General features: G+C 37.5%; 1 protein-coding gene across 2 annotated transcripts; it reads right to left on the bottom strand.

The window, feature by feature from the left end:
* Positions 1-810: 810 nt before the first annotated feature.
* Positions 811-17178, bottom strand: exoc3l1 (exocyst complex component 3-like 1). Of its 2 annotated transcripts, none has more exons than XM_022683842.2 (13): positions 16724-17178; positions 14427-14605; positions 13174-13393; positions 11037-11452; positions 10635-10924; positions 9415-9532; positions 9160-9285; positions 8032-8132; positions 7437-7550; positions 6362-6638; positions 5362-5517; positions 3744-3877; positions 811-3264 (listed from the first exon to the last, which is right to left on the bottom strand). In XM_022683842.2, exons 1-13 carry the CDS (start codon positions 16761-16763, stop codon positions 3078-3080), a joined length of 2358 nt encoding a protein of 785 aa, XP_022539563.2. In that variant the 5' UTR covers positions 16764-17178; the 3' UTR covers positions 811-3077. The 2 variants fall into 2 exon arrangements, with proteins under 2 accessions (XP_022539563.2, XP_022539564.2); XM_022683843.2 differs by having other exon boundaries at positions 14427-14602.
* Positions 17179-17688: the final 510 nt, after the last annotated feature.

The raw sequence follows: 17688 nt of genomic DNA, 5'->3' as shown, positions 1-17688 counted from the left end.
GAATGCATAAATGAAGGGAGGAATAAATAAAGGAAAGAAGGGAAGAATAAATAAATAAATGAAGGAAGGAAGGAATGAGTGAATGCATAAACAAAGCAAGGAATACTTTAAAAATTTAATAATAACTATAATATAATGCTAATGCAATTTGAAAATCATTTTAAAGTGAGAATGGTACAAACACTATGTAAATTAGGTGTGTTGTTAGTAGTAGTAGTAGTTAGTAGTAGTAGTAGTAGCAATAATAGTAGAAGAATACTAGTAGTAGTATTATCTTAATTGTTTTCATGTCTTTAATATTAACATACAATGTAGAAAATAAATGATATAAAGAAAAATATTGAATGAGAAGGTGTGTCCAGACTTTTGACTGGTAGTGTTTATGTACAGTGTATTTATATACTAGTATATGTCTTTCTTTAATACAGTTTTTACTGTTTAATGCTATTTTCTGCTTCTAAAATAAAAAGAAAGTTCTGGAGTGCCTGTGTGAGTGTATAAACACAATGATTAATGATGAAAAGAGCACTAACCAAAGTTTTGGCTAGTGCATCACAGTGGTCAGGGCCGACTCTGCCGTCCATCACTATGGGGCAGTTACCCAGACAGGGATTAAGCGTTGTTTTGGACTACACAGCATGTTGAAAGGAAATTTTCTGTTGAAAGTAAAAACTAGTTTATGACTAGGTTTAATCCCTGTCCAGGAAGCTGCCACCATATATTATATTCATTGCTTCATCAGATTATTTTATGACTTGTTGACTTATTTTTGTAAAGTAGCAATATATGCATGCATATAACACACAATAGTTCATATAAAGACTTTATTGTACATACTGAGCCATAATATACACATATTTTGTAAACTACAATACATCAAATTTTCATCAGAGCATAGTCGACCAAACTTTCAGTAAATTTACACACTAAAATAAATCCACAGCAATCAGTAAGTCAACACTCAATACTGCATGTAGACCATACTTGATTTGAACATGCACAAAATTTCCAAATGAACATAATATTAAAATATTTTTTATGAACATATTTCTATGTACTCCAGTTGTTTTTTTCCAGTTGTCATATCTGTCAGTCATAACATTAAATCCATCGATCTAATACTGTGTAGGTCCCCTATGCACTAGAGGTATCAAGTAACAAAGTACAAATACTTTGTTACCTTACTTATGTAGAAATTTTGTATCTATTTTTTACTAATTATTTTTCAGATGGCCTTTTACTTCTACTTTTTACATTTTCACACAATTATCTGAACTGAATACTCTTTACATTTTAAAAATAGCCGTGTTACTCCTATTTCATTTCAGCTTGTTTTCATTCCTGCTTCTCATCGTTCAATAAAACCCCCTATCCAGATAAATCTCTCCATCCAGATAGAGTGAATCTGATTGTGATTGGATGTAGAGAAGTATAAACATATACCATTCCGACACCCTATTGGTTTATACTGTGATCCATCACACCTGCACATGTCACTCCCACACTCCAGCAAGAACATAGCAGAGGTATGTAGCCTAGTATGAAGATGATCCGTGCAGAGACTCAAGAGAACTCCAGACAAACTCCAGTCCAACTAAGCTTTAACTTTAATATATTTACATTCTACTAAAATACTTTCATTTTCAATGGGCATATATGCAGCTGAAACTGGGAGCCTAGTGCAGCCCAAATTTACCAGCATTAACATTTTAATATAACATTATAGTCATTATGGCTTTTAGAAAAATGTGTTTTGGGGAGGGGGGTAGTGCACTATAGGACTATAGGAGCTTTTGTTCTTAATGCCATTTTTTATCTTACATAACTTTTACTTTTATACTTTAAGTAGTTTTAAAACCAGTACTTTTATACTTACACTTGAGTAAAAAGCTTCAACTTCTACAGAAGTATTTTAAACTCTAGTATCTATATTTCTACCTGAGAAATGAATGTCAATACTTTTTACACCTTTGCTATGCACTGCCAAAACAGACCTGGCTCTTTGAGAGATGGACTCCACAATACCTCTGAAGATAATCCTGTAAATCCCATAAGTAGTAAGTAAAGTGGAGCCATGAGAATGAATGTGCCATGGGTTCTTATGACCCTGTCGCCAGGTTATCGATTGTCCTTTCATGCAGCAGTTTTGGTAGCTACCCTCAAGACCTGCCTGATGTTGTGGAGATGCTCTGGCCATCACAGTGTGATTTTCGTCAAATTATCTCAGATTCCTATGCATGCTCATTGTTTCTGCTTTCAACACATCAACTTCGTAAACTGACGCCTAATACATTGCCTGGCCAAAAAAAGTTGCCACCTGGATTTAACTAAGCAAAGGATCTGGTGTTGCTGCAGTTGATCTGCAGGTCTAGATTCAGCAACAGTATGTTCTGAAAGAATGAGGTCAGCTGACTCCCTGAATATACTGAATATAGACCAGGTTATTCCATCAATGGATTTTTTCCCCCTGATGGCACGGCCATATTCCAAGATTACAACGTCAGGATTCATGGGGCTGGAATTGTGAAAGAGTTCAGGATTCAGGGAGCATGAGATCATCATTTTCACACACGGATTGAGAGAGTTCACCACAGAGTCCAGACCTTAACCTCATTGAGAATCTTTGGGATGTGCTGGAGAGAACTTTGTGCAGTGGTCAGACTCTTCCATCATCAATGCTGCTGCAAGATCTTGGTGAAAAATTAATGCAACACTGGATTGAAATAAATCTTGTGACATTGTAGAAGCTTACTGAAACAATGCCCAGGAGTGTATGTACCACCATTTGGTGAAAATGGAACGGATGCATTGTATTTCATTTTATTCCTGTAGAAATATTCTACCTGTTCGAATAATTTAATTCAAGGTATCTAGACTACAGTTATTCCAATGTCAGCCCTCAGCAGAGTTAGAAGTATGGCCTACATGACTGCTGTGGTAAACTTCACCATTCTAAAATCCAGTCAGAAGGTGACAGAAAGAAGGAAACAGCTAAATTTAGCAAGTGCTGTTGATGAATCCTGTTTGCTGGCCCAGACAGGAAGGTGTGTATTCTCCAGGTCCTCAGAGGGAACTCATCAGGCACACTTGGCAGTGGGCAGGCAGAAAGGCATGCTGGAAGGAGGCACAAGGATGTCGGGGAAGATTGGGCGGTATCCCGGCGGCAGCGGAGGAGCACTCTGTTCCAGTAAACACAGCACTGTCCCACGGATTCCTCTTGGAACATCCCCTCTTACGTCCAGCAGTGCAGACACATGGTCCTCACTAATAAAAAGAGAGACATCAGAACATTGTAAACTACCAACCATGAACCTTTCACCACATTTCCTCCCCTTTTTGAAATTAACATACAGCTCTGGAATAAATTAAGGGACCACTTAAACATTGAGTTTCTTTGATTTTACCAAATTGAAAACCTCTGGAATGAAACTGGCTGTCATCAGGACTGTTCCAGGAAAGGAAGAGAAAGAGTTACCTCTGTTGTACAGAATAAGTTCATCATAGTTTCCAACCTCAGAACCGCAAGTTAAAAATACCCCAGATAAGAGCATCTAAATGCTTTACAGAGTATTTTGTTTAGCCCTATTAAGTTATTACATGATTCCTTATGTGTTCTTGAGACAATAACTGGTAATAACTGGTCATTTTAACCACAGTACAAATACAAGATCAGGTTAAAACCCAGCGGTAAGAATCCTAAGCTCTAAGCTAAGATATAGCAGCTGTATCTTTAATAAACTCACCTGATGTCGGGATATTTGGAAATCAGTCCAGAAACCTCCAGGGTCAGCAGGCCAGGGTCCTTAAGTTTAATTAAGTCTGCCAGCACAGGAATCAGAGCAGCAGGGTTTACCTCGGTAACAGTGCTGTCAGCCTCCTGAAACACACAGACAGCTTTATTACACAGGTATTTTCTGATGACAGTCAATGAGCGTACAGAACTAAAATAATATGACTGAAATATGTCCACGATTATTACTAAAAACTTTACAATCATTAGTAAAAACACAGTATCAGTCAAAAGATTGGACACACCTTCTCATACAATGTTTTTTTTTTTTTTTTCCTACATAGTAAATGAATACTGAAGAAAAGTGTCTTGTCTGGGGAGCTGTTAACTTGCAGTTTCTGGGGCTGGTAACTCTGATGAACTTCCTTTGCTGGTGCGGTCCTGATGAGAGCCAGTTTCATCGTAACATTTTTAATTGTCTTTTGAATCCACCTGAAGATGCCTTCAGTTCTCAAAATATTTCAAATTGACTGACCATCTTTATTTAGTTGAAAAGTTTTTGCCATAATCTGGATTAGAACATTACTCAAATAGAGTTATTCAATGTATACCAACTCTACCTCTTTACAACTTTACAACTGATGCTCTCAAACACATTAAGAGCGAACAAAATTAAAGTAATTAATTCTTGACAAGTTTAATAATAATAATACTTTATTTTTATATAGCGCTTTTCTAAAACCCAAAGACGCTTACAGTCATCATTTGTGAAAACAAATAGAAACATTACACAACAAGTGGTGACAGACAATCAACATAGTACGAGAACAGACAGCAGGGATAAGTGGTATAGTACATTAAACAGAGGGAAGGCCGTAGGCAAGAGAAAAGAGGTGAGTCTTGAGTGTAGATTTGAACAAGGAAAGAGAGGAGGATTGTTTGACCGCAGATGGGAGAGAATTCCATAGTTGAGGAGCAAGTCTGGAAAAAGCCCGAACACCAAAGCCACGGAGTTTAGAGGCTGGGACTTTAAGAAGTCCAGCAGTAGCAGACCTAAGGGATCGAGATGGTCTGTAAGGAAGAAGGAGGTTTGACAGATAAGGAGGTGCAAGATTATTTAATGCCTTATAGGTAAGTAAGAGAATCTTGAATTGAATCCTGTATTTAACAGGGAGCCAGTGAAGATTTTGGAGAACAGGTGTAATGTGTTCATGGGTGCGAGTGTGAGTGAGTAAACGGGCAGCTGCGTTTTGTACCATCTGGAGTTTATGGATAGAGGAAGAACTAATGCCAGTGAGCAAGGAGTTACAGTAATCTAGTCTGCTGGAAATGAAAGCATGAAGGAGTATTTCAGCAGTGGACTGAGTAAGGGATCGTCGAATTTTAGCTATTCTGCGCAGATGAAAGTTTAGTACAGCTGATAACTGAAAGCCATAGCTATTTTTAGTTTTATATAATAATGAAAAAACACTGAATTTAAGGTGTGTTCAAACTTTTCACTGGTACTGAAGGTCCTAAAAAAAGAATAATAATTTGAGATAACAGTGGAAATTATTGGAATAAACGGCACTGAGAACTAAATTCAACCCTAGACTTTTCTTCTCACACATTGTACATTGTCATTTTCTCACCATGCTCTGGAAGTGCTCCTTCAGCTGCTGAGCATCCTGGACCATCTGCTGAGCAAGCTGCTGCCTGTCCTCATCGCTCCGACAGATCAGCTTCTTCTGCATCAGCGCTCGGACATACTCCACCACGGTCAGCCTCTGACACTCCTCCTGCAGCCGCTGCACACCACAGGTTTTACATTCTATTACATTTTAACTGTTGTTTGGTCAGAAATAAGATACTGAGAAAGAGGTTAGCAGGTACGGGGTGCAGGTTATTGCATTCACAGCAAAAAAAACAATGACTAACAAAACACGAATGAGCAAAACATGGTTCCATGATATTTTATCTGATTTTTAAAGGGAAAATAATGTCGATGAATAATTATTATTATAAGTCCATTTCATGATCAACCATTTTTTTATCACTTAATTTCCTGACCAGCATATTTCTTTGCATATCTAGATGAACAGCCATTGTCTATCCTTTTCCTGTTATGTTCAGTTATCAAACAAGTACTTTATCAAGCATGATTAGTCCAATCCCTGATCAACCAATTGTTATCTAACCATTCACTATTAATCAGTTATCCATCCAGTTCTGAATCAATCATTAACAGTCTATTCCCAGATCAACTCATTAGGGAATCAATAAAGCAGCAGATATACATAGTACACAAAAGTTACAAAAGAAGGATGAGATATAATGATACATATACAAATACAATAAAATATAAAGTATAAAAGTAGAGTTATTATCAAATCAATAAATTATCTTTTTTGCAGGAAACAAAACTGTCTAACCTGTTACTTATTATAAAAAAATTACAGATCTTGAGAAAAGCAGGAATATCTTTTAATGATTTTGCTTTACTTCATTCCATCCTTTTATTACTCATAATTACTTAAAATTATAATAACTTCCTATATTGTTTAAAATTATAAAACAATTATTTTATACTTGTACTATAATTATACTTTTTTAGTATATGAGTAAAATACACTATTTTATTGGTTGTCTGACCTGGCGGCATGGTGAGCGAACTCGGCTGTAGAGCTCACAGTGGTGCTCCAGAACGCCGCACACTTTGGGGATGACGTCTCCCTGGGCCAGCCAGGTTCGAGACAGGAGTTCTGTGAGACAGGGCTGCAGGTCCAGCAGAAGCTGGTCCATCACCAGCCTGCAGGCTTTCTTTACAGCTCGGTCCAGAGCGGTCAGCGGCCCCGGAGGAATCCGGGAATATCTCACCGATGCCCGAGAGCCAGAGCCCACTTGTTGGTGCAGGCTCTCTGTGGAGGTCCTGGAAATATAGAGTTAATTTAGGTTATATTGATACTGTTTGAGGTAAAATACCACTAAATGTAATTTTTCATGGGCCAAATTTGTGTTAGAAAACTAATATGGTGCAGACTAGTTAAATTTCAGATGTTTTAATAATTTATTTTCTACAATACAAACTTGCATGCATGTCTTTCATGTAGATATTGAAATGTAATATCTGCAGTTTTTCTCTTTTTGTTTGCTTGCTAGTAAAGCTATGTCAGTTTTATCAGCTTACACTAAAAAGTTTCTTCTTACAGTAAGTTAGTAAGTTACCAATACAAGATTGTAAAATAACAGTTTTTCACCTTGGAGAAAGATTACAGCATACTAAATAAATAGTAATTTACTGCAAACAAGAAATAACCATAATATCCTATTTAACCAATATAAAATATTTAATATTTTTTTATCAAATAAATAAATAAGAAAAAATAAATAATCTACCTTAAAACAATATTTAATGTACACTGTAATGTACTACTGCCTCCTAGTGTGTGACATTAACCTGATTATTTTATTAGACACTGCAGAATATTTGGTCCACTTGATTTTATGACTGATTTTTGTATCCTTTCACTGTTATTTTTGCTATTTTGACATCATCAGAATCTGGCATTTGTTCTTTGGGGTCAGAATTCCAGGGGAATGGACTAGACAGACATTATTCCAAGACAAAATGTATATTTTTTTGAAAGGAGGGCATCTTAAAGGACTAACAATAAGAGACAAACAAATAGAACACATACTGTACATAATGCAAAAGATACCATCTCACTTGAGGATGATGCAGTTGCTTATGCAGGCCAGAAGGTAATGGAGGTAAAATTTGCTGTTTGCTGTTGGATCCTTACGATGCTCCTTGCCAAATTCAACAATGGCATCTCGAAACCTGAATGAGATTTGCAAGATTTGCAAGTTAAATGCATTGTGACTTTAATCACAATATTTTAGAACAGGATAAGCACTCCATCCTCAATGCATTGGATTCTACAGTTTTACAGCAGAACAGTAAGCGGTTATTTACTGGATGAATTTACTGGAAAAAATACTGGAATTGGTGGAATTGTTCAGTTACTAAATTTAGACAGTTCAAACTACATGCCTAAACCATCACATTTTCACCCAAAACGAAGCAGATTTGGTTTCTGAAATTGCATGTTTTACTGTTATTAACAAAATCTGACTAAAGAAGAAACTCTGCACCATGCTAACATAGTTTATAAAAGCATCCATTAGCTGTTAGCTATGCAAACTTCACACACTAAACATGCCTCAGCTTTTCATGCAATAACTTAGGGTGACCATATTTAGTTTTTAAAAAGAGAACACTTGGTACATTAACAATCTAAACAATGGATTGTACTCCATACCTAGCTAAAAGGTTCTCCATTTCATACAGTCCCATCTGGATTGTCTGGTCTCGTAGAGTTTCACCAATCATCAGAGCCACACGTGCATTCTCCTCTAACATCTACCAACATAGAGACAGAAATTCATTTCCTGCATAGTGTTTCTTTATTTAAAATATTTAGAATAACCCTGCCCCCAAAACCACATATACCCAGAGCAACATAGTTGTGTGTATGGTGGTTCTGAGAAAGGTAACAGATGGTCATCTGTGTGGAATAAGAAGCTATTGTTGTATATAGACTACTGAAGTCATGCCATCATTTTCTAGGCTGCTGCATGTTGTCATGCACACATTTGGCATTCCCAGTCTAACTTCAATATTCAGTGGCTGAAATAAATGTTTTTTTAAAACCTTTTTTATCGCATTCTGTCGTAACCTTATTGCTGCAACATTCAAGCTAATGTCCCTATGCATCAATTAAACATTAACGTGCTACATCAAATTAAAGTGGACCACAGTTGATTTTTTCGTAGTAATCCTTCCTCAAGTATTACTACAAAAGTATTATAAGAGTTAAAAATATATTTTTAGTTGTAAAACAGTGCAGCTCAACTTGTGGGGTTGGTCAAAGCAAGCTTAGAATTAAAAGCGCTATTGTGTGTGTGCAGAACAGATAGATGTACTGTAACCTACAACATTTCCCTGCTAGATAAAAAATATACAGGATTCTGAATACATTTATTAACAGAAAATAACGTGATGGAGGCAACTTTACAAAAACTATATTCATTGCTGGCAATAAAAATCTAGCTCAGACTTGGAAAAAAATAAAAGACCACTTAAAAATTATGAGTTTCTTTTTTGAGTGGCATAAAGTTATACAAAAGCAGTGTGTAAGACTGGAGGAAGAGAACATGCCACAATGCACACTGATAAAACTGTGATTTAATTCACCAAATACTGATTTATGAATTATTAAAACTTTATGAACATAAACTTGTTTTCTTTGCATTATTTGAATTATTTTCACCAGAGCTGTATGGTAGAGAATCTCATTATCTTCTCATATTATCTATTAAAGTGCAAAGATAATCATAGGAGAGCATCCCAAACTTAAAATAACTTATGATTATAAGAACTTCACTACCTGAGAGATGATTGTAGGGAGGCTGGTGTGGTAGCAGCCCTCATGGTCAATATCAGGTTCCTGATCTCGTTGCCAGTCAGTCAACTCCACCTCAAGTGCTTTCTGCATCCATTCTGAGACACTCTTCTACCAGAACATTTACAGAAATAATTCTTGAATGCTGCATAGAAGCTGCCTATGACTAGACTGCATCACATTTCAATTTAAAATAATTATAAAATTAAATCAGGATTTCAAAAGCCATTACAAACTCACCCGAACACTCTGCACGTATTTGTTCTGCAGCTGCTCCAGACCTTCCTGAGAAATTAATGGGCCCAGCTCTTCCAGGTCCAAGACTGCAGCAAGGGCAGGGTCACCCATCATCTCTGAGCTACAAGAGAAAATATTTACAGGTCATAATGCATGATCTTGTGTAACATGACTTTATCTAAAATTAATACTCCAGGCTGCAATGATTAGTGTGCATCCTGACAGCCAGGAACAGCACTGTACTGAATTGTTTTCCCCACATCATCTACTCATTTACAGTATCAGCCGGGAACAAAGACTGCATGAACAGTATCTGCAGGAACAACACTCCCATCCTGAAGAAGCCAAGGTTATACATGATCTCCAACATCCGACAACCACTGACCGATATCTCTCATTTCTTTCCTCCTAAAAACTCTTGAACATCCTTTCTACAAAGAGTTATAGCTCTTTCTCACTAAGAAGCAGCTCCAGGATTTCAAGCAGCCTGAATTCTCTTGTGCACTTTACAGAAACTGTCCATTAGAAATAATATCGAAGGATTGGTCAAACTGTCTCCATCCCTGGTTCTTTATGAGTTCTCTGCAGTCATTACAAAACGTCAAGCCCAATGAAGGGGATTCTCATCTGGTCCATGCAAATTCTCCACTGGTGTTCCACTAGGCTAAGTGTGTTGTGCCCAGTTGCATAAAACATCTTAATTTTTCCCTTAAGTTTTAAATTTACATAATCTCAAAGATTTATTTTGTAAACAGACCAAGTCTCACTGTCTCAACACATGGATGGCATATAATACATTATTTTTAGTATACTAGTATAAAGAATGTATTACATGCCATCCATGTGTTGAGACAGTGTTATGTGTATGTTTTAACTAAAAATATTTAATATTGTATAAATTAAGTAATTGTAATTAGGTAATATTGTATGCAGAAATGAGGTAATGGTTACTAAAAGAAAGGACTGATTTAGCAAAAATAAATTAAGTAAAGTTTACTAAAAGAAAGGATTGATTTTACAAAAATACATTAAGTAAAGTTTACTAAAAGAAAGGATTAACTCAGTTCAGTTCACTTATTTACTCTATCTAACATTTAAATCCTAAAACTGAATTAAATTTACTTAAAAAAAGCAAATGCAGAAAGTTGTGAAACTTTTTAAAAGTAAATTTTACACATCATTTTTCAGGTCAGATGGAGCTAAATTGCTGTAGGTTGCCTCACCTGTTGTAGATATGCAGGACCCAGTTAAGCACAGCAAAGATTTCCCCACTCTGTAGCTCCCAGCCAATGATTTGGCTCAGATGGGTCTGCAGGCAGCGATGGCAGGCATGCAGGTAAGCCTTGGTCAGCTGGTAATGAGGAGGGACACACTGTTCCAGCAGGTTCCGCACTGTGCCAAGGTCACTCATTATGCTGTGCTGCAGGGCAGAAAGATGACCAGCCAGGCCAGGGCCTCGAGTGTGCAGGTACGAGGCACTGCGGAAACGTGCAGCAACCGTCTCCTCCAGCACCTAAATAAAAACACACACACTATACTTCATCACCAATGTTTAAAGCCTGGGACAACTCAATGCTTTATTCACTTCTATTGTTCAAACCTTTTATTTCCTAAATTTTAGTCACCTTGAAGAAGTGGTCTCTCCAGCAGCGTGGTCTTCCAGGGGGCATTGGCAAGCTGTGTGTTCCATACACATCCCGCCGCTCCTCTAAAAAGAACTGATCCAGTGCTTCCTCGCGCTCCACAATACGCACCGCTGACACAAACGGGGTGGGGTTCTGGAGGGACTGGGTTAGACCACTGCCCACCACTGCCCACATCTCTTTTGCTAAGGCTTCCACCAAGCGTCCAACTCCAGAGAAAAAGTCCTGCACTAGCTTGTCATCCTCAACGCTCAGGGTGGTCCTGGACGAGCCCCCAAATCCACGTAGCTGCAGCAGCACCTCATCCTGCCAGCGCTCCAGCTCCATCAGCCGGGCATGAGCCTCCAGCAGCCGGCGTGACTCAACCAGGCGCTCGGTTTCCAGCACCATATTCCGCACTGATATAAAAATATAGACAATTTGTTAATATGACAATATGCTTTTAAATAAGAACAATTGAGGCTGTTTCAATTCAAGAATCAAGAAGCATAGTGATGAGTGAGTGTCCCTTTTAAAAACACAGTTCATTTAGGAAAGTTGTTATTTTATGGAATCCCTCAAAAAAACCTTTTGTAGCAACGTTATGTCAAATTTTGAACATTGTAACTAATAACTGTTCAATAAGTCTACTGTTCAATGTCAAATGAGGTATGAAAAACAGATGCATGCAGATTAATATGGCTGTGTATTAGAGCTGTGTAAGGGACCTGCCCTGACGAAGTAAAAGAAGTTTGGTTTCTGTTGGGTAAATTCAACTCTAGGCCTTTGCCATTTATTAAAATAAGCAATGGGAATGAGTGAGAGGTACAAGGGTTGAACAAGTGACAAATAAATAGAATTAGAGTTTAGCTACCTGCCCTAAGGTATTATATACAGAAACTCTATGGCTTTGGCTTGTGTGAAAATGAATATAAGTGAATGGGAGCAACAAGGGATGAAAATAAAGCAACAAATAAATTAATGTGAGTCAGATCAACAGTAAATTTGTCCTCACAGGTCTGCCCAACGAAAAATCTAACTGAAATGGTGTGAATCAGTCATGCTGAGTCAATGGTGTGAATGTCAATGGTGTGAATGCTCCCCATTTATTAATAATGGGGGAAAAAATCTGATTTTGAACATTTAAGCCAATATATGGGGCTTTTTAATTTTTTTTTTTGCAAATTTCCTTTGCAGGTTATACACTGACAGAAAATAAGAAAAGAGACTTTAAAATAAAAACAAAGCAGAGGATCTATCCACTCAAATAAGCTAATGGAGGACAAATAGGCTTAGTGACACAAAGGAGATGACACAAAGGAGAACAAAACATATCACTGAGCACTAGCTCATGACCTGAGCTATGCATGCATATAAAGGATTTATAAAAATATGCAACAAATTCCAACTCAAGTACAAACCTTCTGATTTCATCTAAAATTAATTTAGCTCTGCCTTGAACAGCTTTTAGTGCAAGAAGCAGAGTGGGCCATTAGTGGACACCAGCAATTAGATGTCCATTATCTTTCTGTTTGTTTATTTATTTATGTATGAAACAAAGACAACACAGATATAGCACTGGTATGCCTGGTCAAAAAAATGTCGCCACCAAAAAAAAGGTAACACACTGTAACATTTTGTTGGACTGCTGGGGCATTGTTTCGATAAGCTTCTGCAGTGCCACAAGATTTATTTCCATCCAGTGTTGCATTATTTTTTCACCAAGATCTTGCAGCAGCATTGATGATAGTAGAGTCTGACCACTGCACAAAGCAGCTCTTCTCCATCCAGCACATCCCAAAGATTCTCAATGAGGTTAAGATCTGGACTGTGGTGAACAATCCATGAATCCTGAAACTGTTATCTTGTAATATGCCCATGCCACCAGGGAAGAAAAAATCCATTGATGGAATAACCTGGTCTATATTCAGTATATTCAGGTAGTCAGCTGACCTCATTCTTTCAGCACATACTGTTGCTGAACCTAAACCTGCAGACCAACTGCAGCATCAACCCCACATCATTTACTTAGTTACTTAGTTATACTGTGTTTAAGACTCCTCTCCAATATAACTTGCAGCCTTTAATATGACCCATTCTAACATTTGATTTGAGACAGATTAAATCAATTAAAGTTAACCTGAGTAGAGGCGGGGCAGGTTGCTCACAGCGGCCAGAAGCTGGCAGTGATTGGTGGAAATCTCCCTCAGAGTCTCCAGGGGTAAGGTGCCTTCAGCGTTCTTGCTGCACTCCAGTCTCACTTTGTGCATGGCATGAGACACATCCCTCAGCTCAGCACGCGCCTCCCGCAACTGACCCAGACCCCAGTCCACACCCTCCAGATAAGACTGAACAACTGACTACAGAAAAAGAAGAAGAGGAACTGGTCATCCTAATGAAGCCTGGATTAGCATGATGAGTCTGATTGTATCATTTACAGTGATAAGGGCTTTCACAGTAATTATGTTATTCTTATCGTACAATAAATGGACATGATATTGTTCGTTGTTTTTCTTTGCATGTTTGTGTACATACAAATTAACTTATTTATAATTATAATTTTAGACAATTGTGTAATGACCAATGCATTAAAAACAGTGGTAGTTCAGTGGTAGGTAAAGAAAAAATTATATTCCTAAAAAATGATCTCCAAAAATATTATTAATTAAACGTCCACTGTGCTTTAAAAGAGTGCAAATTCATTATCATGTTATTATATTATAATTACAAAGTGGCATGAAATGATCTTAAAATGAAAGTAATATTATTTATTGTACACCCTTCCATAAATTTGAATGTGAATTCTGACCAAACAGACATTCAATATTATTTATTATAATTATATTAGTGTTTTAACTAAAAGTATCCTGCCATTACTGACATATATACACAATGTAATATCCGTTACAAAAACAGCTTGTTAGGAAATAAAACACATACATGTAACCATATTTACAGCAAATCCTAAATCAATTTCATTAAAATGTGATTGCGTCATCTGCTAGGGCTGTCAACTTTAGCAAGTCATTTTTTAAGCAAATTAATTACCTGACAAAACTGACATAATAATATATAGTTATATTTAGGCTAATTCTACCACAGACTACCACTAACTTTACAGCTCACCAATTACTAGCTACTAGCTCAGAGAGCAGTGATAAAAGACCCTGTCAGATTAGTCAGATTTGTCAGATTAGTACCACAGTGTTTAGCTTCCATCATAACAGCAGAATGTCCACATTTTACATATCTTACTGCCAAAATAGTGACATACAAACTTTTACATAATTCGTAAATTATTGTATATCAGCATGTGTTGGTGAATCCCTGCATCAAACATCAACAGAGGTTAAATAAGGTCATAAATAAAAGTACACTGAATAGTGGATGTACCTTTAATCTGGAGTTGATGGACGAGGTTCTCTGACTCTCCCTTTTCCTGTAGTAGCCCAGCCTCTCCAGGTTCTCCGGCCTACAGAACACTCCCGAGGCCCATTTGAGAGCGGCTCCCCGCGCCAAGCCCTCCGCCCGCTCCAGCTCCGGCCACGCCTCACCTGGGACCAGGACATCTGCTGCCCAAACAGACACACTCAATCACTCAGCTGGGCTGGAAATCAGAGTGTACTGAAAACATGATGCCTTTAGCTTCCTCCATTAATAATGACATGTTCCAGTGTAATATATTTTATTCACACATACAAAAAATAAGTTCTAGCCCATACTTTTCAATAACTGTAATTCAATCAACAATCAATCTGCTTAGAAAGCCACATTTCGTGATGAAATATGAAATACTGCTTTGACTAATTAATTAATTATTTAATTCTAGTGAAAGTTAAGGTTTTTACAAACTATTGGTATAAATATAGTATCGAAATATTATTATTATCTCCTTGGTTGTGCACTTACTGGGTGGGTCGGTCATTCTCAGCACCATTCTCAGTGTGTATGAGTAGTTTAGATACAGCAGTCTTAAGCATGAAGTGCTGTAAGATTTTGTGGGAAAACAAAACTGCACTGACTTTAGACTTGATAATAAAACACAGTGGATCAACACCAGCAGATGACATGTCGCTCCAAACCATCACTGATTGGTGGAAACTTCACACTAGACCTCGAGCAGTTTGGACTGTGTGTCTCTCCACTCTTCTTCCAGACTCTGCTCCCTTGATTTCCAAATGAAATGTAAAATTTACTGATGATCAGTGATGGTTTGGAGAGACATGTCTGTCATCTGCTGGTGTTGGTTCACTGTTTTTAATTATTTACAAATCTTTAATTTTTTGAGATGCACTAGTTCATCTTTGCTGTCATGCAAATCTTAGATACATATGCAAAATGTATACTTTACAGAAAAAAGAAAAAAACATTAAAACTGAACTTTTATTAAATATAAATATCCAAAAATAATAATTTAAAGAACAACTCTCAAATTCAAAGCATGTGTAAAATGTCATCATGTTAGAACAAAACCTTTAAATCTTTAACATTTGGAATTTTATGAATTTTATGTTTATGACATAAACCTTTGTTTTTAAAAATAAAAGTATCAGCACAAACCTTTGCATGCCACTGTAAATACAGGCTGGATTGTGCTCGAAGACAGACTACTTTACTTAATTTGCACGAGTTCTTTTAGTGAATAAGACTGTTCTTCTTCCATTGTGGTCATGAGACTGAGAGAATTTCAACCAGCAATTTGCCACATGTGAGAGACTGACATCAGCACAGTCTCCAGTCTAATCCAGTCTGGATCATTACTGGATCATTAGAGTGACTCAGCTAAGCATCCTGATCATATTCAGTGTCTTCAGCCAGATGTTCCCATGATGCTAAACCAAGCTTGGTTACACTCAAATAAATACAAATAAAGGTGCTTAGAAAGTGATCTTAACTATGTGATAGTAGAGATGTGGGAGAGCCTTATTAAGATCTTAAAACCTTAAATATAATTGATATAAAGGCTCCTAACCAATTAAAAAATTTCTTTACAGAAGTTTACTTCCACAGTTGTTATGAAGATTCTAACATTCTCCATTGTTTTCATGTTTTTAAGATTGGTTCAGTTTTGAGGACAATGGGATTTATTTATAATAAGAGCAGAGCTGTAAACAATCCCGCGGTTTTAAATACACAGCATGAATCTGACGTAGGCTTTTTGTTTGGATGTTTTTTTGTCAGAGCTTTTCTTAGGAAGATATTGTAACCAGTGCTGGTTCTTCTATGGCATTATTTGAAAAGCCCTTTGAAGTACCTGTATTTTTTAAATGTATGCTAAGTTTGCAACTCAATCTTTCTTTTTCTTCTCATTCCTTCCCTCCCTTCCTTTTCTCTTTATTCATATGGATCCCTATTTTTTGTAATCCTGGCTCAAGCTGAATTAAATAGTGCTTAATAAACTGACATTATTCAAAGGTATCAGCGTGTCACACATGAATACTATGCATTACATCAACACAGCCGCTCTCTTTTGGAGTATACTTACTTTAACAGCAATTGTAACTTATTTCATTCCTATTCAACCAAATGTAAAACATCTTTTGTTCTCGGTCTACAGACAAATACTTCAGATTCAAGTCATACATTACTCCCAATACTCCCATTACTCCCATTAGCCTGAGAGGAAGCTCTGCCCGGCGCACATGAGCGCAGTGTTAGTGAGTGGTTAGTGAGAGGCTCAAGGGCCGTACCTTCATTACAGTCACAGTCATTCTTGTCTCCGTGGGACATTTATGCCTTCTGTCGTTCAGCCGGCGTCTTCTCTGCCCTGGGGGGCCGAAAACACTGCAGCCGGGGAGAGCCAGAGAAACCAACAGAGAGACAGAGAGAGAGAGAAAGAGAGAAAAGGAGAGAGAGTACATACCCGAGCAACTCTATCTGCAGCCGGCCTTCCTCTTTCTCTCTCTCCCTCTCTCTTCCAAACACATCCTCCACTCACAGGCTGACAGGAAAGGAGGGAGGGAGGGAGAGAGAGAGAGACTGAGAGAGAGAGAGGTAAAGAGAAAGAGAGATATTAGGGAGAGAGAGAGAGAGTAAATAAGACAAGGGGACAGAGATATATGAGATATATAGGGGGGGGAATGAAAATAAAATGACAGAAAGAGACAAAGAGAGAAAAAGAGAGAGAGAGAGAGAGAGAGAGGAGAGAGAGAGAGAGAGAGAGAGAGAGAGAGAGAGAGAGAGAGAGAGAGAGGGGAGTAACATGAAGGAGAAACAGAGAAAAATAGAAAAAAAGAAGAGAGGGAGAGAGGGAGAAAAATAGAAAGACAGAGAGAGGAAGAATATAGAAGAAAGAGAGAGACATGGAGAAAGAGAGAAAGCCAGAGAGAGGTATGGGGAGAGAAAGGACAGAATAAGAAATAGACAATAGAGAGTGAGCAAAAAAGAGAAAATTGTGTGTGTGTGTGTAAGAAGGAGAGAGGGCAAAGAAATTAGGGAGAGTGTGTGTGTGTGGGAGAGAGACAGAGAAAGAGAGAAAGAAAGAGAGTCAGGGAAAATGAGTGAAAATGTATGTGTGTGTGTGCAAGAAAGAGAAATAGAAAAAAAAAGAAAAAAAGGGAGAGCAATTGAAATTGTGTGTGTGTGAGTGTGTATGTGTGTGTGGGGAGAAAGAGAAAGAGAGAGAGAGAGAGAGAGAGAGAGAGAGAGAGAGAAA

Source organism: Astyanax mexicanus, chromosome 10 (genome assembly GCF_023375975.1).
Source record: "Astyanax mexicanus isolate ESR-SI-001 chromosome 10, AstMex3_surface, whole genome shotgun sequence".
NCBI classification, from domain to species: Eukaryota; Metazoa; Chordata; class Actinopteri; order Characiformes; family Acestrorhamphidae; genus Astyanax; species Astyanax mexicanus.
This window is presented reverse-complemented; position numbering and strand designations above follow the sequence as displayed.

What these genes read in the sequence shown, in the direction of transcription:
- exoc3l1 (XM_022683842.2), bottom strand. Translation starts at nt 16,763, where the DNA reads ATGTCCCACGGAGACAAGAATGACTGTGACTGTAATGAAG. An exon ending in TGACTGTGACTGTAATGAAG is followed by an intron (nt 14,606 to 16,723) that starts GTACGGCCCTTG and finishes CTGTTTGGGCAG; the next exon opens with CAGATGTCCTGGTCCCAGGT. An exon ending in ATGGAGAACCTTTTAGCTAG is followed by an intron (nt 7,551 to 8,031) that starts GTATGGAGTACA and finishes AATCTCATTCAG; the next exon opens with GTTTCGAGATGCCATTGTTG.